Source organism: Macaca fascicularis, chromosome 1 (genome assembly GCF_037993035.2).
Source record: "Macaca fascicularis isolate 582-1 chromosome 1, T2T-MFA8v1.1".
Lineage (NCBI taxonomy): Eukaryota > Metazoa > Chordata > Mammalia > Primates > Cercopithecidae > Macaca > Macaca fascicularis.
This window is the reverse complement of record NC_088375.1, coordinates 195,732,025-195,753,088: the sequence shown is the minus strand read 5'-3', so window position 1 is coordinate 195,753,088 and position 21,064 is coordinate 195,732,025. Positions and strand designations below refer to the sequence as shown.

General features: G+C 43.5%; 1 protein-coding gene across 6 annotated transcripts in view; it reads left to right on the top strand.

Moving 5' to 3' along the window:
• The window catches only part of LOC101867430 (microtubule actin crosslinking factor 1), a 386,272-nt gene that overhangs the window by 51,709 nt on the left and 313,499 nt on the right, over positions 1-21,064 (top strand). For 2 of the 6 annotated variants that reach the window (XM_074011487.1, XM_065534003.1), the window contains exon 1: positions 6,994-7,148. The exons of the other annotated variants lie outside the window; for them this stretch is intronic. In XM_074011487.1, the coding sequence (XP_073867588.1) occupies positions 7,097-7,148 (52 nt within the window). In that variant the 5' untranslated portion in view covers positions 6,994-7,096. Of the gene's footprint in view, positions 1-6,993; positions 7,149-21,064 lie in introns of those variants that run through there. 6 annotated transcript variants of the gene reach the window in all.

Below are 21,064 nucleotides of genomic sequence, written 5' to 3'. Positions count from 1 at the left end.
GATCCACCCGCCTCAGCCTCCCAAAGTGCTGGGATTACAGGCGTGAGCCACCGTGCCTGGCCTGTAAAATTCTTTTTTTTTTTTTTTTGAGACGGAGTCTCGCTCTGTCACCCAGGCTGGAGTGCAGTGGCCGGATCTCAGCTCACTGCAAGCTCCGCCTCCCAGGTTCACGCCATTCTCCTGCCTCAGCCTCCCAAGTAGCTGGGACTATAGGCGCCCGCCACCTCGCCCGGCTAGTTTTTTGTATTTTTTAGTAGAGACGGGGTTTCACCGTGTTAGCCAGGATGGTCTCGATCTCCTGACCTCGTGATCCGCCCGTCTCGGCCTCCCAAAGTGCTGGGATTACAGGCGTGAGCCACTGCGCCCGGCCGGCCTGTAAAATTCTTAAATGTGGAATTGTTGTTTCAAAAGGTATGTATACTTGTAAATTTGATGGATACTTTGATTCATTGCTTTAATTTTTTTTTCTTTTTTAAACTCTATGGAATATTTCTAGTCACATTGCTGTAATTTTTAATTTTGTGTATTTCAAGCATATAGACAAGTACAGATAATGTATAGCAGATACATATGTACCCACTACTTTTTAAACAGATGTTGACACCCTCATTGAGGTTCTCCCTGTTAGGTACTTTTAGCACTTCCTCAACATTGTGATGTTCTCCCACAGAATTTTATCTTAGACGTCAGAGTAAAAAGTTCCTCAGAATTCATACACTAACATTCTGGATTCGCCACCATATATTCTATCTTGGACTTTCTTTTTAAATATAGCCTCATTGTTAGCAAAAGGCAGCTTCATAGGAAAATTCCATTATGTTATTTTTGGTGTCTGGAATCTGACTTCTGAAAAATGTTTATTTTGCTTTCTTCCTCTGCTGAAAAGCAACAAAAGAATGCTACCAGAACTTCATCACAAACCCAGTGACTTAAACAAATTAAAAAAGGGAAAAAAAAGGAAGGCAATTGGTGGCTTATGTTTCTGGAGACTTGTTTGATTTGCTGGCAGAACAGCCCAGGTGAGTTGAGCCAGCAAGAACTTTTCTTCCATTAGGTTTTTCAAAATAACCAAATGTGGTTCTCCTAATCTGGCACTGACCTTTAGCTGACTTAGTGGTATAGCTGTATCCTCTGGGTTTAGATGGAGTTGATTAGAGAAACTGTTCTTGCGAGAGGTAAGAAGCTGTTGACCTGACCTCTGTTACATCTGGCTGTTTCAATATGCCTTTGTGGAAATAAATGTCCTACTCTTCCATCTCTCTGCTAGAGATCTATAACCTTGTTGCAGTGGAAGGTGACTCTTACCTCTGATCTTTTCCTAGGTCCTCAGAATGCCTGGCAATGAGGCTTTTAAGTTATTTGGGGATTTTATAAACTGAGAGGGGAAACTTAGTCTCAGGTGGGGCTAGAATCTGAGGTCCTGTAGGTACAGATTTATCCTAAAAGCAAGTGTTTTGCCTTCTCTCTCAGGTGCTCAGTGCTTCTTACCTCATTTGATCTTGTAGTATTACATAAGCACCTTAGGGAGGAAAGGACTCAAAGGAGCCAACCATTTCTCCTTGGACCCACAGCCAAAAAGAAAAGGCTCAAGGAGAGTGAGCTTATTTGAGGGTCTGTAGCCTAAAGCATGGGCTCTTTTAAAGCCTCTTGTTGGGCCCTGTAGCATAGGTCTAATCCACATCACGTAATTTCCCGGGCCTGGGGTGGCCACAGGGTGAGCAGAGCTCTTTGTATCCTTTTTGCCAGACCTACACTTAATTGTCTTTAAAGCCTCACTTGGTCTTGCCATTTCAGTCCTTTCCTTCTAAGTAAGAAGCCTGACTTCTTTTGTCTTCCTTTCTTCAGCCCTGCAGAGGCAGCTATGGCCCTGGAGACAGCCCTTTCTTCAGGTGGCAAACTCATTTTCTGTCCAGTAGACCAGAAGGACAAGGTGTAATTCAACCCTTCTCTCCACCAGACACTGCTGCCAGGGGAAGACAATGAAGAAAGTGATCTTTGTTGCTCCCTGAATAGGACCCTGAACCTGGCACCTGCTTTTGTTATTGGCTTCTTAAGTCACTGGAGACATTTTTGCTGTTTCCTGGGTTAGCAGCTGCTTTGGGATAGTAGTGGCAACTGGTTGTCAGGATGTCAGTTCTGCCTCAAAGAAAATCAGTGTATTTTTATATGAGGAGAGTTACCTTTTCTGTTCTTAAATGTCTTCAGGGTTTGTCTGAAGAGTGAGCAGTTGGAAGTCAGCTGTGCCCTTAGTTTGATGACCCCATGACCCTCATCTTTGAATCTGAGGAGACACTACCATTTCTACTATCCAGTACTAACCAGGCCTGGCCCTGCTCAGCTTCCAAAATCAGAGGAGATCAGGTGTGTTCAGGGTGGTATGGCCGTGAATGAGACACTGCCATATTTTTTTGTCCTGCTCTCCCTCTGGTGAGACTGAGCTCTGGGTTTTAACACCTAGGTCAGTGTCTTGTACCTGGTAAGCATTCAACAGATACATGCGGGATGAATGATTGAATGAATTCCTTGATCTTGCTGTCCAGGTTTAGTTTCACTGACACTGATATGTGGGTGTTCTATGGGAGGGGGACCTTTGTTTTTAGGAGAAAGATTGCTTCAAAGGAATTATGGAAGGTGTTAATTTCTAGGGGGCTTTGGGGGAACTATGGAAACTCTAAGATACGACTTGTTCTTGCCTCATTGGTCAAGATCTTTCTCTTCGATTGTAACTGTCTGCTGACGGACTTGCCCTGTTTCAGGAGCAGTATCTGGAACCTGACTCATCTGGGCTCTGTCCCTGAGCAGGGTAAGGGATTTTTTTTTTTTTTTTTTTTTTTTAACAGCTATCCTGTCACTGTAGATTCAGAAGCCCTCAGGACCATATGTCATGCACTGTAGTCTGGACTTCCTGATCTGGCTGCACTTAGTCAAGTTCCACTCAGCTCTTAGGTGTCTGTGTCTTTGTAAGGGCTGTTGGAGACAGAAGGGCTTTTTTTCCACTTTGTCAGCAGCTGGCCAAAGAATGCCTGTTAGTCTGCCAGATCCTAAGTCTTTCACATTTGCCTGTCTGTGTCTGGAACTTAGGGCAGAATCTCTTACCACCTAAGATTACATCTCACTGTTTGCCTTTGTGGTACCCATTGGAGGATAAAAGACGAATAGCCATGAAAGGCATACAGAGGTATTGAACTATGATTCTTTGAAATGCTGTGATTCTGAAAAAAGATCCCTGGTCTCCAAGAATACAACTAGAGCCAGACCATTGCACCACCACTCTCCTTTCCCAAGAGCCTCTTTGGAACCATCACTCATTCCATAGTTCCAAACATCCTTGTTTTTGTTTAATTTTTATCTAATAAATGTTATTAAACAATTTTAATGGTGAAACACACAGAGGAAATGACAAACTAGCATCTGTTGTCTTTTAAATGCACTTAGTTCAAGTGGTTAAGTCAGTTGTTCCTGTTGTTAGATTGCTGTTGTCTAGTCTGCTTTCCTTCTTTAGGTGGGAGGAGTCTCTGAACAGACTTACAAAAAAGCAAAAGGGACCAGCTCTTCTTTAGCTGATTGATCATTCCTTTACATCTTACTCTTTTCAGCACTTAAATTCAGATTGTACTATGCTAATTTCTTTCAGATCATGACACAGAAGAGGTCTTAAGGTCAGTTCAGGAGTTCTTTAGCTAAGGTCCACTTGATACTTCTCCACTTGTAAACAAAAGTTTGTATGTAGATAAATATATATCTTTTTCTAGGGAAAAGTGTCCTTAGTTTTCATCAGATTCTCACTGGAGTTTATGATGTAAAAAAAGTTAAGACTTAGTATTTTATTTATTTATTTAAGATGGAGTTTTGCTCTTGTTGCCCAGGCTGGAGTGTAATGGCACAATCTCGGCTCACTGCAACCTCCGCCTCCCAGATTTAAGTGATTCTCCTGCCTCAGCCTCTCAAATAGCTGGGATTACAGGGGTCCACCACCATGTTCGGCTAATTGTTTTGTATTTTTAGTAGAGATGGGGTTTCACCATGTTGGCCAGGCTGGTCTTGAACTCCTGACCTCAGGTGATCCACCTGTTTTGGCCTCCCAAAGTGCTGGGATTACAGGCGTGAGCCATCATGTCCGGCCTGTGACTTAGTATTTTATAAGAATTTGGGGGCCTGGCATGGTGGCTCACGCCTATAATCCCAGCACTTTGGGAAGCCAAGGCGGGATGATCACTTGAGCCCGGAAGTTCGAGACCAGCCTGGGCGACATGGTGAAACACTGTCTCTACAAAAAATACAAAAATTAGCGAGGCGTGGGCCTGGTGACGTGTGTCTGTAGTCCCAGCTACTTGGGGGCTGAGGTGGGAGTATTACTTGAGCCTGGGAGGTTGAGGCTGTGGTGAGCCAAGATTGCACCACTACACTCCAGCCTGGGTGACAGAACAAGACCCTGTCCCAAAAACAACAAAAAAAGAATTTGGGCCTCCTGCCTCATATAGGTAGTTAGTGGCAAAGTTGAGATAGACTCTGAAATCCTGGTATTGTCTCTACAAGAGTCCATATGTGTCTTTTTTACTATATCCTACTGTCTAATTTATGCTCTTTAAGCACTAAACTCCTTTTTAACCTGTTTATCTTGCCTATCAAGTTGCTTTTTGAGAAAATGAACCATGTATTTGTGTTTCCACATAACTCCTAATACGTCTGCACAAAGTAGTACCTTGCTGGTTCTGTTGACTGACTAGTAGCATTGGAAGGCACAAAAGCTTGGGTTGGTTATTACTTCCCTTTCCATTATCTTTTTTTTTTTTCTTTCTTTCTTTCTTTCTAAGTTGGGATCTTGCTCCGTCACTCAGGCTGGAGTGCAGTGGTGCAATCATAGCTCCCTGTAGCCTCAACTTCCTGGGCTCAAGTGATCCTCCCACCTCAGCCTCCCCAGTAGCTGGGACTACAGCCATGGGACAGCACACCTGGTTAACATTTTTAGTTTTTATAGAGATGAGGTCTCACTATATTGCCCAGGCTGGTCTCAAACTTCTGGACTCAAGCAATCCACCCACCTTAGCCTCCCAAAGTATTGGGATTACAGGCGTGAGCCACCACACCCAGCCCCTTTCCATTATCTTAGCAGCTGTCACAGTTATTTAGCCTGATCTTTTAAAGTGGGCATACTCCCTTTTCTCTCTGTTTTTACAGTGCTGCTTACACAGTTTCTCCTCCTGCATCCAACCTTTGTAATTGGGAGTTTTGCAGAGCAGTATATTTGGTATGCTGTGAACTCTTCCCTAGGTCACTCAGTGGCATCCTGTGAGCCAGGTTGTCTGAAAAACTTCAAATCTTGGTGAGGGGTGGGGTGGGTGTATCTCCCATATGAGGGATTGTTCAGGGGATCTGACTCAGTTGACAGCTCCTGAGTTTCTAGTATGCCAAGGCTTTTGTGATAAGATGAACAAGAATTTTTCAAGCTCAGATTTGGGGAACATAGCTTCTTGCCATGCTTTCTCATTGGCACAATGTGTGACTTTTGGGCAGATACTTAACCTCTGTCTATTTACTTTTTCTTTTTTTGAGACAGGGTCTCACTTTGTCACCCAGGCTAGAGTGCAGTGGTGTGATCTTGGCTCACTGCAGCCTCAACTTCCCAAGTTCAAGTGATCCTTCATCCTCGGCTCCCCAAGTAGCTGGGACTGCAGGAACGTACTACCACACCCTGCTAATTTTTTGGAGTTTTTGTAGAGATGGGGTTTTGCCATGTTGCTCAGGCTGGACCTCTGTTTTCTCATCTGATAATGAAAAGCAATTATTTTCATAAAATACTTTCAAAGATGAGTCTAATAATGCAGATGAGCCATTTTGAGTTCCTTACAGCAAAGATGCTGTAGAAATTTCAGGATTTCCCCCCTTTAATTATAATATGGGTAGCTTATCCTAAGAGCCTGTGACTATTGGGATGGTCATCTTTTTTTTTTTTTTTTTTTTTTTTTTTTGAGACGGAGTCTTGCTCTGTCGCCCAGGTTGGAGTGCAGTAGGGTGATCTCGCTCACTGCAACCTCCACCTCCCGGGTTCACGCCATTCTCCTGCCTCAGCCTCCCGAATAGCTGGGACTACAGGTGCCTGCCATCATGCCCGGCTAATTTTTTGTATTTTTAGTAGAGATGGGGTTTCACCGTGTTAGCCAGGATGATCTCGATCTCCTGACCTCGTGATCCGCCCACCTCAGCCTCCCAAAGTGCTGGATTACAGGCGTGAGCCACCCTGCCCGGCCTGGGATGGTCATCTTTTTGAGGCCAACAGTAGAAAGAAATTTGCAGTAGTGACTGACACATTAAAGCAACCCCGAAACAAATCTGAATGAAATAGTGTCCTGGAGTTGGGCACATATGGGTGATATCTGGGTTGCATTTTCTCTCTGTTATCTGTGGAGAGGGGCCTGTATGAATGGTTGTGCTTTTAACATTTAGGAAATGAGCTTGACAGTTTCTGCTTCTTCCCTCCCCCTGCCTTGAACTGCCTTGATAGGCAGTGTCTCCTCTGTTGTGTGGCTATATTCCAGTCTATAAACATGACTGCTATAAGGAGGGTGCAGAGTATTGTTTATTTTGTAAAACCTGTCTCATTGCCATGTAATATTTGCTCAAGAGCTCCTGTTGTGGTGACATTCTTGTGGTGAGCATGGCCCTTTAAAGATTTTCTCAAATATTAAATGAGCCCCGACTGGTGTCCTGAAAAGCATTTAAGCTTCTTTCCCTAGAGTTTAAGCAAGAGTAGCAGTAATCCCAGTGGAGCCTGGGCTGGGGTCTAGAGAGAAGGTAGCAGATGAGGTGGCAGATGATAGGCAGGGGCGGTTGTGGTCCCGTAGCTCGTTTGCACAAAGGAGGGGCTGGCCTCTCCTGGGGAGGTATTTCCGCTCACTGGAACAAATGAGGGCTCTCAAAAGGCTGTAATGTAATGAAGCTTCTCTGGTGACGTCACTTGTAAATGTGGTCAAAGTCCAGTTCTTGGGGGCTAGTAGAAGCAGGAGTAGAGATCAGTCGGTTTGCATGCTTTCACTTCTCAGCTGTCACTGCCATGGTGCCTACTTTGAGCCAGTGAACCAACGCAGCTGGGCCGGGCATGAACGCTTACAAGTATCAGAAGTTCCTGGAGGGACTCAACAACCTTAGAGGTATTACAAGGCTTCAGGCTCCCTACCCTTTGTCCTTGCTGATCGTGTGAACACTTATTATGGTGTGTGTTGTATAGGGTCTGTCAAGCCCTCCTGCTCTGAGCTGGCCCTATTTTTTATGTGTTTAGGCAATTAAACAGAAGGGATAGAGTTTGTAAATGCAATCCTAAGTGAGTAGGAGAGAATCTCCTTAGGTACTTCAGCAACAGCCTGTTGTCTTGCTTGAATGGACAAGTAAGAAATGTCCCCTGCATTCTTGAGCTCAGAGGGCTCAGGGCACTCCCTGTTTTTTTTTGAGGTAGCCAGACAGTGTGGGTGGAGGGCTCTTGCCATAGGGCCCTGCAGCCTCACCTAGGTGTAGTTAGGTTTCTTGGGCCAGGGTTTCCAGTTGCTTGTATCTACAGTGAGTCAGAGTCCCATGTGGAGAGAACGGGAGTTGGGAGTGGGGAGGAGGGTGGAGGGAGGAATGCAGGTTGATGGGCTATTTTTAAGCCCTTTGTAAAGTAAGCCTTTGTAAAGGGTAAAACAATGACTTTGAAAGAGGCAGCTTTTTATTAAAGTAATATTTAAAGAAAATAGTGTTTTCTTTGCATCATTGGCAAATTCTTCACTGACCAGACATGAGAAGAATGTACTCAGATGTGATGTAGGACTCTTTTTGGATATTAACGAAAAAAAAAATGAATGAAATCTTTTTACTTTCCCATCTCTAATTAATAAGCGGTTTTATTTCCATTTGCAGAGGAGGGTGCTCAAACCATTTTTCTTTCATCAGTAGTTAGGATTCTGGACCCAGAGCAACCATGGGGTGTGTAGAGAGTGGGAGGAGGTAGAGGGAGGAAAGGAGTAAGCTGGGTTTTTTCAGGGATGAGGAAAGTGGCAGACAGGGTGTGGGCAGGAGATCTGTACTCCCTTCTTGCCAGGGTATATAGATGTTTTACTTTCTTTCATTATCTGTTGAAGACCTCTGGTTCTAAGAAATATATATGGAGAGCTTTGTATGCTATAAAGGGATATACAGGTCAGGCATGGTGGCTCGAACTCATAATCCGAACACTTTGGGAGGCTGAGGTGAGAGGGTCCCTTGAGCCCAGGAGTTCTAGACCAGCCTGGTCAACATAATGAGACCCCCCCCCACCATCTCTATAGAAATGTTAAAAAATTAGCTGGGCGTGGTGGTATGCACCTGTAGCCTTAACTACTTGGGAAGCTGAGGTGGAAGGATCACTCCGAGTTCATCTTAGAGGTACAGAACCCAAATAACACAGCAAAGAGCCCCAGAGTCTGGAGTGAGAACAGTGCTGCTGTCTGGTGCTAGAGACTATGTGAAGAAGGGAAGAATACCCACATCTGATCAAGCATATGTGTAAAATGCACCTTTGTCTCTGAGAAAGAGCAGTAGTATGGTGCTTTAGAGTGAAGGCAATAGATCTTTTCTCTCCACACTACTACTCACCTTGAATGGAGTTCTGTTTTCTAATCTCTCATTCACTATTGTTTGCTTCATTCACTTATATACGCTGTATAATAGTCTTTATAGCATAAAACATACAATATATAGCAGTTTCTCTTGTTCGCTCAAAGAAAGGATCAGATTTAAACTCTTCTTTGCTCCCTCAACCTGAGTCTTTTTCAGGTGGGAGAAGTTCCTGGAAAGAGGTCTTGTAGTTCTTTTGGTTTAGTCCTTACTATTTTTTGGAATGTTGCTAAAGGTCTTAGACAACTATTCCCCCAATTCTGGGCTGCCAGACAGAGAGTTAGATACAAACCATTGCCTTTGTCAAATCCTCCTGTGGGTTGAGTTTCACCCACTGTGCCCCCTAATTATGGCAAATGGTTACTTCCCTTCTTTTCACCTAATATCTTTGTGTATTCCAGAAGGGCTGATTCCCCTGTTCATTTAGTTACTGACTTTGCTTTTCTTGGCATGGTTCAGCTTGTAGACATTCCTCCATCTAGTGGGTAACTGTTGAAGGGAATCCAGTGGGAGAATAGAGACATTGTACAAGTTTTTGAAGTTCCAATCCCCAAATTCCTATGAATTATTGGTGTTTTGATGCCAGGATTGGGGTGCAATATTTTCCACTGCTGGTGCTTTTTCTGGAGGGCTTTAACTTATATTTTTCGAGCCTGCCAAAAACTTTAGTTATTGGGATGATTTCTGCCTAGATGGACCTCTCTCGTGGGTATGACAGGTTGAACTATTGACCCAAGTCCTGCTTTTTGGCAGAGTCCAGACCTGTGCCATGACTGGGATAAGTAGGTAATTAGGGATTAATTAGGGAGGCATAGAGGTAGGTGAAGTAGAGTGATGAGAAAGTGGTTCACTAGCCTTGACTAAGAAAAATTTGTGATAGGACTATGAGATAACTGACTTTTAAAACAGAAATATAATGGCCAGGTGCAGTGTCTCATGACTGTAATCCCAGTGCTTTGGGAAGCTGAGGCAGGAGGATCAGTTGAGCCTAGGAGTTTGAGACCATCCTGGGCAGCAGTAGCAAAACCCTATCTCTAAAAACAAATAAACAACACAAAAATTAGCCAGGCATGGTAGTGTGTGCCTAAGTTTCAGTTTCAGCTACTCAGCAGGCTGAGGTGGGAGGATTACTTCAGCTGGGAGTTTCGAGGCTGCAGCGAGCTATGATCGTGCCACTGTACTCCAGCCTGGGTGACAGAGTACGCCCTGTTTTTTTTTTGTTTTGTTTTTGTTTTTGTTTTTTTTTTTTTCCAATCTCCGCCTCCTAGGTTCAAGCCATTCTTGTACCTCAGCCTCCTGAGTAGCTGAGATTACAGGCATGTGCCCCTGTGCCTGGCTAATTTTTTGTATTTTTAGTAGAGATGGGGTTTCACCATGTTGGCCAGGCTGGTCTCAAACTCCTGACCTCAAGTGATCTGCCCGCCTTGGCCTCCCAAAGTGCTGGGATTACAGGCATGAGCCACTGCGCCCGGCCCCTGTCGCTTAAGTAAATAGATAGATTAAAAAACAAAAACATATATACCCCAACATACCTATGTAATTTTACCCTTCTCTTCCTTTGCATATACTGTCTTATTCCCTCTGCCTGGAATCCCATTATTTTCTTCTCTTTGCACCAAATTTCTGCTCATCTTTCAATGCCTAGCTCGAGTCTCATTTTCCCTCCCTAAGTTTTGTTTTTGTTTTTGTATTCCCAGTAGAATTATTCTCTCTCCCTCAGCTATGTTGTCATGGCACTTTAAACATACTTATTTTAGAGCATATCACATTATGTTTTAGTTATTTTATTAAACATTTGATTTTCCTGCTAGTCTTTACTTCTTGGTCAAGTTTTCTGTAACTTTCTTAGGCTTCAGTTTTTTCATTTGTAAGAAAGGGGATGATAGAATTTACTTTACAAGATGTTGTGAGGATTAAATGAAATAGTGAATATAACATCTGATGCAGACTAGGAGCCTGATAGATGTTAGCTATACTGTTTCTAAAGGCGGGAACTGTGTCTCATTTATCCTTGAGTCTCCTTCACCTAGCATAGTGCCTGGCACATAGTAAGCATAAAAAGAATATTTGGGGAATTGAATTGAACTAAATTCATATATTTAAATGTCCTTCAGTAGTCAACATAGGAGGTTAAAAAAATATTCTAACAATGGTGCCTATGCTGCATATTTTTATTTAAGCATGTTTTTGTGGGTTTTCTCTTCAGTGCCAGGTTATGACCCTCATAAGAAACTCCATAGTCGGCCAGGCGTGGTAGCTCACGCCTGTAATCCCAGCACTTTGGGAGGCAGAGGCTGGCGGATCACGAGGTCAGGAGATCCAGACCATCCTGGCCAACATGGTGAAATCCCATCTCTACTAAAAATGCAAAAATTAGCCGAGTGTGGTGGTGCGTGCCTGTAGTCCCAGCTATTCAGGAGGCTGAGGCAGGAAAATCACTTGAACCCAAGAGGCGGAGGCTGCAGTGAGCTGAGATCACGCCTCTGCACTCCAGCCTGGGTGACAGAGCAAGACTGTCTCAAAAAAAAGAAAAGAAAAGAAAAGAAAAGAAACTCCATAGTCATTTTATAATCATACCTAATTTTTGGTCAAAAGATGATATTACCCAAGACAAAATTAAACCCAATCTCAAAGAGTGAAAATGTACTACTATTGAAAACATTGGAGGCTGGGCGCGGTGGCTCAAGCCTGTAATCCCAGCACTTTGGGAGGCCGAGACGGGTGGATCACGAGGTCAGGAGATCGAGACCATCCTGGTGAACACAGTGAAACCCCGTCTCTACTAAAACTACAAAAAACTAGCCGGGCGAGGTGGCGGGCGCCTGTAGTCCCAGCTACTCGGGAGGCTGAGGCAGGAGAATGGCGTGAACCCGGGAGGCGGAGCTTGCAGTGAGCTGAGATCAGGCCACTGCACTCCAGCCTGGGCGACAGAGTGAGACTCTGTCTCAAAAAAAAAAAAAAAAAAAAGAAAACATTGGAAAGATGGTACTACTAGTCTGTAGCTGGTTCCAGATGAGGGGTTTCAGGTATTTTGAACAGTGGCAGTATTGTTGAATAAGTAGAAAAAGGTGACTACTGAGAAAGAACATGGTCCTTTTTGGTTCTCTTAGTTCTGATACATTTGTCAGATCATGTTTCTCATTATCTTAGAGCTTTACTTGGGACAGCCACTTAGTCTGCCTGCTGAGAAGCCTGTCCCCTGTTACCACATACAGTCAATCAGGACAAGCTCTCACACCCCAACATATACCCTCAGAGAGTGAATTCTTTTTTTAAGGGGGAGTGCTTTTTTCCCGTCTTCAACTTGGCTTGGAAAAAAGACTTTTGACTGTTTTTCTGATGTTAAATGATGGACTATATTGTCCTTATAGAAAGCAGAGGCCGGGCGCGGTGGCTCAAGCCTGTAATCCCAGCACTTTGGGAGGCCGAGACGGGTGGATCACGAGGTCAGGAGATCGAGACCATCCTGGCTAACACGGTGAAACCCCGTCTCTACTAAAAAATAGAAAAAACTAGCCGGGTGAGTTGGCGGGCACCTGTAGTCCCAGCTACTCGGGAGGCTGAGGCAGGAGAATGGCATAAACCCGGGAGGCGGAGCTTGCAGTGAGCTGAGATCCGGCCACTGCACTCCAGCCTGGGCAACAGAGCGAGACTCCATCTCAAAAAAAAAAAAAAAAAGAAAAAAGAAAAAAAAAAGAAAGCAGGGAAAAATAAACTAATAAAATCACCGAAATCCTACAAATTACTAGACTCATATTTTGCTGTATTTCCATCATCTTTTCTCTATCCATATGTATATAATGTTGCTTTTATATATATCTGTTGTTGTAGTTTTCTATCTTGCTCTTTATTATTTTGTGAGCATTCTTTATACCTTTATCTATCTACATGATGATTTTTTATAGCTTTATGGAATTCCATCAAATGGAACGTTCATTTAACATACTCCAGTAGTGGGGCATGTACATTTCTTCTAATTTTTCACTGCTATGATAATGACCATCCTTGTAAATAAATTTTTCTGTGCATTTCTGATTTTTTTAAAGGATGGATTTCCACAAGTGGAATTACTGGGTGTTAATACATATATTCAAAGCTCTGGATGTTGGCTTTTAATTTTATTTCACTTCTAAAAGCTACTGAGGGTAAGAAGAGGATACCTATAACACTGAATACCTCTCTGATAGCTCTTGGCCTCTTGTCCTCTAGGGATAGCCCTGTCTTCAGGCTTAGTGGCTGGGTGGCTCAGATGTTTTATTATCCAGTTAATTTCATGGTGGAACAGGTGCCAAGTGGCCTTCTCACTTAGTCAGCAGCTCCCATCATGTCATCATCGTATCACTGCACTGCTTTACTCTGAAGCTTTTCTCACAGCAACTCTAGGCATTTAAATAGCTTCATTGATCCTTCCAACCCTAGTACCCTTTTCTCTTGTGGTGGTAAGAGACCCATTAATGTTGACTGGGAAACTGCAGTAGCAAAAATGACCATCCATATTGTACAGAAATCCCACATTGGAACCCTAGATTGGTACCAGATTGAGGTTTTCTTTGTTTTCCTGCTGTTACTGAGCTAGCACCTAGGTAATAAATTGGGCCAGCTTAATTTGATAAAATAGGTTGACAAATTTTACTGTGTCAGCACCTCTGCTTTGGTAGATTTCTGCCTCTGGAAGAACCAGAACTGGTGCTGTGTTTTAAATCAGTGTATTGCAGCCAAGTGCAAATCAGCTTCTGTTACGTGGGACTGATAGCCTTAGAGTAGAATTATAGACTTGATGAGAGTACATCCTTGTTTCTGACTTGGAGTTGACATCCTGGAGCAGACAACGTGAGGTTTTCTAGCTGATGATAGACTGGGGATGTTTGGAGATTAGCTGGAGGACTGAGAGAAGGCACATGTGTAGGACTTGATGTGTAGGGTGCCAATGAGAAAGTCTCTGCTGCAGTTAGGATAGTGGAAAATGGCTTGAGTCACTGACAGGCTTGCGTCCTTCATAGTGAGAACTGTCTGCCTCTCCCATTCCCAGAGCCCTTAAGCAAAGCTGTCATAAAAGGGCGATTCTCTCCACTGCAGGAAATCTGGAAGTCTGCATGCTTCTGGGGTGAGGCCTGTCAACACCTTTTACAGCACTAGGCACCTAGTAGACCATGTGCTTATTTGGCTAGTTGATAGTTTTGTTCTGTTAAAGTTTTTTCTCTCCTTAATTGTGTACTTTTTAGGCTTACTGCATGTCACTGGGCTAGAGAGGGTCATCAGCACAAACTCACTTTGGGGTTGTTTTCAGTTGCTGCTGTTTTGCAGTGTGTGGGGTCAGTCTATTTTTTTGTTACAACTGGAGATGGTTGTTATACTATCCCTATTTCTCAAAGAGTGAGCCTGTATAGCTAACAAATATACAGTATCATTTTCCCCTCATCCTTGCTTTTGTTTTCTTATCAAGTAGGCATTAATATTGAAAGGTTAAGGCCCTCATCCTCACTATGCTCCTGCGGTTTCTTTTGGTTGTTGGAGAAACCCCAGCTGATAATACTACTTTTATGTCGATTATTCATTGTATCAACTGTGGGGATGGTACTTTCAATAAATACCAGTTAAATAGCATCTCTTGCTCATTTTGGAATGGCAGGAACTTTTTAGACTTCTTGGTTTGAAATCCTTTGATTTGCAAGATCACCTTTTACAATTTGTTACCAACTTAATTGCCTCACTCCTTGATCATGTTCCATGTTTCCTGTTGCATTTACTGGAAGTCTCCATCTCCTTCCTTTCATTGAGAACTTTCTGACAGGATACAAAGATGATTGATAGTCCCTGTCTTTGAGGGATTATCAGTCCTATATAGTCTAGTGGGGAGACTGTAGAGGGCATTAGATTTTTTTTTTTTTTTTTTTTTTTTTTTGAGATGGAGTCTTGCTCTGTCACCTAGGCTGGGATACAATGGCATGATCTCTGCTCACTGCAACCTCTGCCTCCCAGGTTCAGTGATTCTCCTGCATCAGCCTCCTGAGTAGCTGGGATTACAGGTGTGTGCCACCATGCTGGGCTGATTTTTGTATTTTTAGTAGAGACGGGGTTTCACCATGTTGCCCAGGCTGATCTTGAACTCCTGACCTCAGGTGATCTGCCAACCTTGGCCTCCCAAAGTGCTGGGATTACAGGTGTGAGCCACCATGCCCTACCAGCACTAGATATTTATTCATTCATTCATTCATTCATTCATTCATTCATTCGAGACGGAATTTCGCTCTTACTGGCCAGACTGGAGTGCAATGGCGTGATCTCAGCTCACTGCAACTTCCGCCTCCCGGGTTCAAGCAATTCTCCTGCCTCAGCCTCCCAAGTAGCTGGGATTTGCCCGCCACCACAGCTGGCTGATTTTTTTTGTATTTTTAGTAGAGACGGGGTTTTACCATGTTGCCCAGGCTGGTCTCGAACTCCTGACCTCAGGTGATCCACCTGCTTTGGCCTCCCAAAGTGCTGGGATTACAGGCATGAGCCACTGTGCCCAGCCAGCATTAGATACTTTTAAGGCAGAGGAATGACATAAACAACTAGGGTGGGTATTTTTTGAGAGGTAGGGTGGGGAGAGATAACTGGCAGCAGTGTGAAAGATCATTTATAGGGATCATTTACAGGGAAGTGAGGATATAGCTAAGTCAGTAAGTATGTACCTGATTTTAGTTTGTTTAGAATGCAAAGAGGTGAGAGAAGTAAAGAGCAGGGATGTTAAATCTTTCTTTTTTCTTTTTTTTTTTTTGACAGTTTCCCTCTTGTTGCCCAGGCTGGTGTGCAATGGCACAATTGTGGCTCACTGCAACCTCCGCCTCCCGGGCTCAAGCGATTCTCCTGCCTCAGCCTCCCGAGTAGCTGGGATTACAGGTGCCTGCCACCAGGCCCAGCTAATCCAGCTAATTTTTGTATTTTTAATAGAGACAGGCTCTTGCCATGTTGGCCAGGCTGGTCTTGAACTCCCGACCTTGGATGATCCACCCGCCTTGGCCTCCCAAAGTGCTGGGATTACAGGCGTGAGCCACCGTGCCTGGCCAGGGTTGTGTAATCTTTCTAAAAGAGAATTTGGGCTGGATGCAGTGGCTCATGGCTGTAATCCCAGCACTTTGGGAGGCCGAGGCGGGCGGATCACCTGAGGTCAGGAGTTTGAGACCAGCCTGACCAACAAGAAGAAACCCTGTCTCTACTAAAAATACAAAATTAGCCTCGTGTGGTGGCGCATGCCTGTAATCCCAGCTACTCAGGAGGCTGAGGCAGGAGAATCGCTTGAAGCCGGGAGGGGGGGAGGTTGCTGTGAGCTGAGATCGTGCCGTTGCACTCCAACCTGGGCAACAAGAGCAAAACTCCGTCTCAAAAAAAAAAAAAAAAAAAAAAAGCCAGGTGTGGTGACAGGCACCTATAATCTCAGCTACTCGGGAGGCTGAGGCAAGAGAATCGCTTGAGCCCGGGTGTTGGAGGTTGCAGTGAGCTGAGATCGCATCACTGCACTGCAGCCTGGGCAACAGGGCGAGACTCCGTTTAATAAATTAAAGAAAAAAAAAAAAAAAAAAAGAGAGAGAATTTGGTTTTTAGAAATATTTTATGTTGAATGCTAGCTGGAAGTGGAGATCCACTTTACCCCCACAGCTCAAGTTCAACTTAACCCTTATGTTGTGCAATGCTTTGTGTTTGGGTTGGTATTTCCTGGGACTGGTCAGGTGATGCATTTCAGCATGAAGCCTGTGTAGTGTCTGAAGAGTAGTGGCCCCAGGTGTCTATCAGTGATAAGAGGAGAGAAGCCCATTTAGCTCTGGACAGGGCCTCTGTTTCCTCTGAGATCTCTGGTCTACTCTCCCTGGTCTGGGGCTCCATCTTTACAAAACTTTTTACAGATAGATTTGAAGTGCCAACTTCATTCATTCTGTGTTGGAGTGCTGGCATTGGACACAACTGATTACATCCCTGCCTGTTTAAAATATTCTCTTCTTTTAACTTCAATGAGAGTATTTCATGGTTTTCCTTTACCTATCTGATTGCTGTTTGTCTGCTTTGTTAGGTCTTTTCCTTCTTCTGACTCTTAACTGGCAGTTTTCTAAGGGGTAAGGCAGTGTAGTGAAGTGGGAAGAACATGGACTTTGGATCCAGGCAGGGCTGGGTTCAAATCTATGTTGTTGTTTTTGTGTGTGTGTGTGTGTGTGGAGAACGGGGTCTCGCTATATTGCCCAGGTAGGTCTTGAACTCCTGGGCTCAAACTATCCTCTCGCCTCTGCCTCCCTGAGAGCTGGGATTACAGGCGTGAGCCAGCGCACCCGGCTCAAATCTATGTTTCTACATTTATCAGCTGAGTGACCTGGGGCAAGTTACTCACTTTTTCTGAGCCTCAGTTTTTTCATCTGTAAAATGGGGATAATAATATCTTCCATATAAAATTATGAGGATTAAACAGAGTAGTATAAGTAAATTTTCTTATTGCTTGATTGATTGGTTGATTGTAGAGATGGGGGTCTCCGTATGTTGTCCAGGCTGGTCTCAAACTCCCGGGCTCAAGCGATCCATCCCCTTGGCCTCGTAAAGTGCCGGGATTACAGCTATGAGCCACTGTGCCCAGCCCAAACTCAGTATTTTCAAACCAAGCTTAAATTTGGCTTTTCTATCCAAGTCCATATTTTTTGACAGTTGAGCTCACATTCTTCCAGTCTCTGAGATTAGAAACCTTGCAGATGTCTGTAACTCTTTTGTCTTCATCAACCCCCATTTTCAATGTCATTGAGTTCTTTTGTTCTTCAGAATTTCTCTTAAATTTGTCTTTTTCTCCCCATTCTCTATGCCATGACTCTAGTCCAGTCACTCATCACCTTGTGCCTGAATTACAGCAACTGCCTGATATTTTGTTTTCTGTGTCCTGTTTCTCTCTTCAGTTAACACTGAAGTAGCAGTTACTTGCCTAGTATTTCCTATTACTGAAAGTCCAGATTTGTTAAAAAGACCTTTTATGAGCTGGACGTGGTGGCTCATGCCTGTAATCCCAGCACTTTCGGAGGCTGAGACAGAAGGATTACTTGAGGTCAGGAGTCTGAGACCAGGCTAGGCAACATATGGAGACTGTGTCTCTACAAGAAAAAAAAATTTTTTTTTAAAGTAGCCAGACCTGATGGTGTGTACCTGTAGTCCCAGCTACTCAGGAGGATGAGGTGGGAGGATTGCTTGAGCCCAGAAGGTTCAGGCTGCAGTGAGCCATGACCCTGTCACTGCACTGTAGCTTGGGGACAGAGCAAGACCCTGTCTTAAAAAAAAGACAAAAACAAAAACAAAAAAACATTTTATGCTTTCATCCCCTTCCTACTTAACCAGGCTTATCTCATGTAATTTCCTAGAACACACCTTCAGCTCCACACAAACCCTGTTCCTCATTGTGTCTTATCCTCTCTCATTCATTCTCTCTCCTTTTCTTTTCTTTTCTTTTCTTTTGTTTCTTTTCTTTCTTTTCTTTCTTTTTTGACTGGAGTCTCACTCTGTTGCCCAGGCTGGAGTGCAGTGGCATGATCTTGGCTCACTGCAAGCTCTGCCTCCTGGGTTCACGCCATTCTCCTGCCTCAGCCTCCCGAGTAGCTGGGACTACAGGCACCCGCCACCATGCCCAGCTAATTTTTTTATTTTTTATTTTTTAGTAGAGACAGGGTTTCACTGTGTTAGACAGGATTGGCTCAATCTCCTGACCTCGTGATCCACCCGCCTCTGCCTCCCACAGGCATGAGAGATTATAGGCGTGAGCCACCGCGCCCGGCCTTTCCTTGCCCTTTAGTTTTCTTACCTGGAATGCCCTTGTTCTTTATACTTAACTGAAATGTATCTATTCCTTCAAGTTTCACCTGAAGTCTTTCTTCTGATGAAGACTTCTCTGATTATTGTAGTCCAAGTTGATGTATCACTTTCCCAAGCTAGTTTTATCTATCTATTGAAATTGTAAGCTTTTTTGAGAGAACTGTTTTATAGACATTTCTATTATTCCCACGGTGCCTCACTCATGCCTACCCAAGTTTAAATGCTCCTTACAGAGCACTTACAAAATGTGGTGGCCAAAGCCAATCACTCTTTCATTCAACAAATGTATATGAGCACCTACCATGTGTGCTGTGTTCTGCACTGGGATCCCAGCAATAAATAACAGAGTAACGAGACAGGTTATACTGTACAGAAACAGACACTAGACAAATATTTGTTGGTCAGCTGAATTTGTGGAAGCCAGGCAGGACTCTGAGGACAAATGATAAGAAGAGGGAGAATTTAGAAAATAAGATACCAATGAAACGACTATTATAGGAAAAAGGTGTTTAATGGATTCATTCAGCAAGTAATTTATTGAATATCCACTGATATAAATGTATTCCCAGGTATTAGGGATATACCAGTAAATAAAGCAAAGTCCTTTCCCTTGTAGAGCTTATATTCTATCATTTAGAGGCATTTTTGAAAAGAAAAGCACTTAATATTGGATGAAGCCCTTCAGTGGGAAGACAGCAGTGAAGGAGTTAAAATGCTTCTAGGGCTCTAGGCTTTGTTGAAACAGATGGTTTCTTTGCCCTAGGGAATGTTTTTAAGGGGGATTAGAGGACTGGGCTGAGGAAGGCCTGAGACCTCTTTCCCTCACGCCATAGCACACACACCTGCTGTTCTGGCGCCTGGTGAGCTATGTAACTTGTTCCCCACTTGGTAGGCACTTGTTTGCGGGCTTGTGATTGTGACTGTAGGGCTGGCTTTAAGCTTCTGACTTTTTTATCTTCCTTTCATGATTTTATTTGTTGTCCAACAGCAATGAAGTCCCATTTTAATTTAACAGACGTTGGGACTTGTCTTGTGTTCCTTTCTGGTCCATATTTACTTTTACATAATTGTAATCTTTCTGTTTGTGTGTGTGTGTGTGTATTTTTCTCCCAATCCAATTTATTTTATTGTGGTAAAATACACATGACAAAAAATTGATCATTGTAAGTACTTTAAAGTGTACAGTTCACTGACATTAAGTACATTCACAATATTGTACAAGCACCATGACTATTGAATTCCAGAACTTTTTCATGATCCCAAATGGAAATCCATTAAGCAGTCATTCCCCTTCCCTCCAACCCCTGGCAACCACTAATCAGCTTTGTGACTTGCCTGCCCTGGATTTGCTCATTCTGGATATTTTATATAAATTTAGTCATGTGGCCTTTTGTCTCTGGCTTCTTTCACTTAGCATATGCACATAGTTACATGCCTTTTCCATGTAACACTGTAAGGATTTTTTAAGTGTTTCCTTACAGACATTATAATTTTAAGTTATCTTGTTGATAATGGCTTCATTTAGCCATTCCTTTATTGTTGAATATTTGGATTGTTTCAAGTTGCTATTATTTTTTGAAATGCTACAGTGGACACCTCCCTGAGTGTGCTCTGCCATCTTTCAGGGGACTCTGAATGTTGCACATCAGCTGCAGAAGAGCCATTGTGCTTGATTTAGGGTAGTGTGGACTGTTATCCAGCTCTGTGGGAGGACAGTCAAGTAATGAATTTTATATAGAAGGGAGCGTTATTCTTTGCAAAATAAGACCATGATCTTCAGGGAGTGGCAGGGAAAAGTTTTTTTCCCCACTGCCTAGAATTCTCTGATACTCCGTCTATCCCTTTGGCTATAGGAAATAATTGATTATAGCAGTTGAAGATTAAATGTTTTATTTATTTACTCATTCAACAATTATTTGAGAGCCTACTATATGCCAGACATTTGAAACTTGCTCATGGGTTGAACTTGGCTAAACAGTGCCTTTCACTCCCTGGGCCTTTCATAGCTGCCTGGGAACGAGACTAGGACCTACTTCCAGAGTAATCAGAGAGGATCCAGAGGCCAGAGCCGTGTGGGGCCTTATTACCTCATGGTTTAATGCCTCAAGATTTGGTACCATTATAGATACTAATCACACATTAATTTGTCTGCTCACTCTGGGGATTTCCAGGCCAGGCTGCCACTTTTCATGCGTGGCTATTCTTGTTCACCACTCTAATAGAGTCCTGGCTGCTAGGAGATGAGCCATCAGGCCTGTGCTCTCTTAGTTTTGTTCACTATATCCTGGGCAAGGCAGCAAGGAGAAGGTGCTTACTGAGTGAGTATAAAAGCTTCAGGAACTTTATTATAGTAACGTTACTGTGTTCATGCAAGGGGTGAAGTTGGAATGTCACAGATTCTGAGTTAGCCCAGATATACTTGTGATTAGTGCTTCTGGGGCCTTCTTGCTTTCTGGCGGACAGCCCTCCTCCCATTTTTGTTCTTACTGACCCATTTAACAGAATAGTCTTAATTTCTCTCTACTTTGCTAGGAAAATAAAGACCACTTAGGGCCATTCAGGGCCACACACTCTGCTTACAAAACCCAGTGTGGAGTAGAAAAAGCACTGGAGGCCGGGCGCAGTG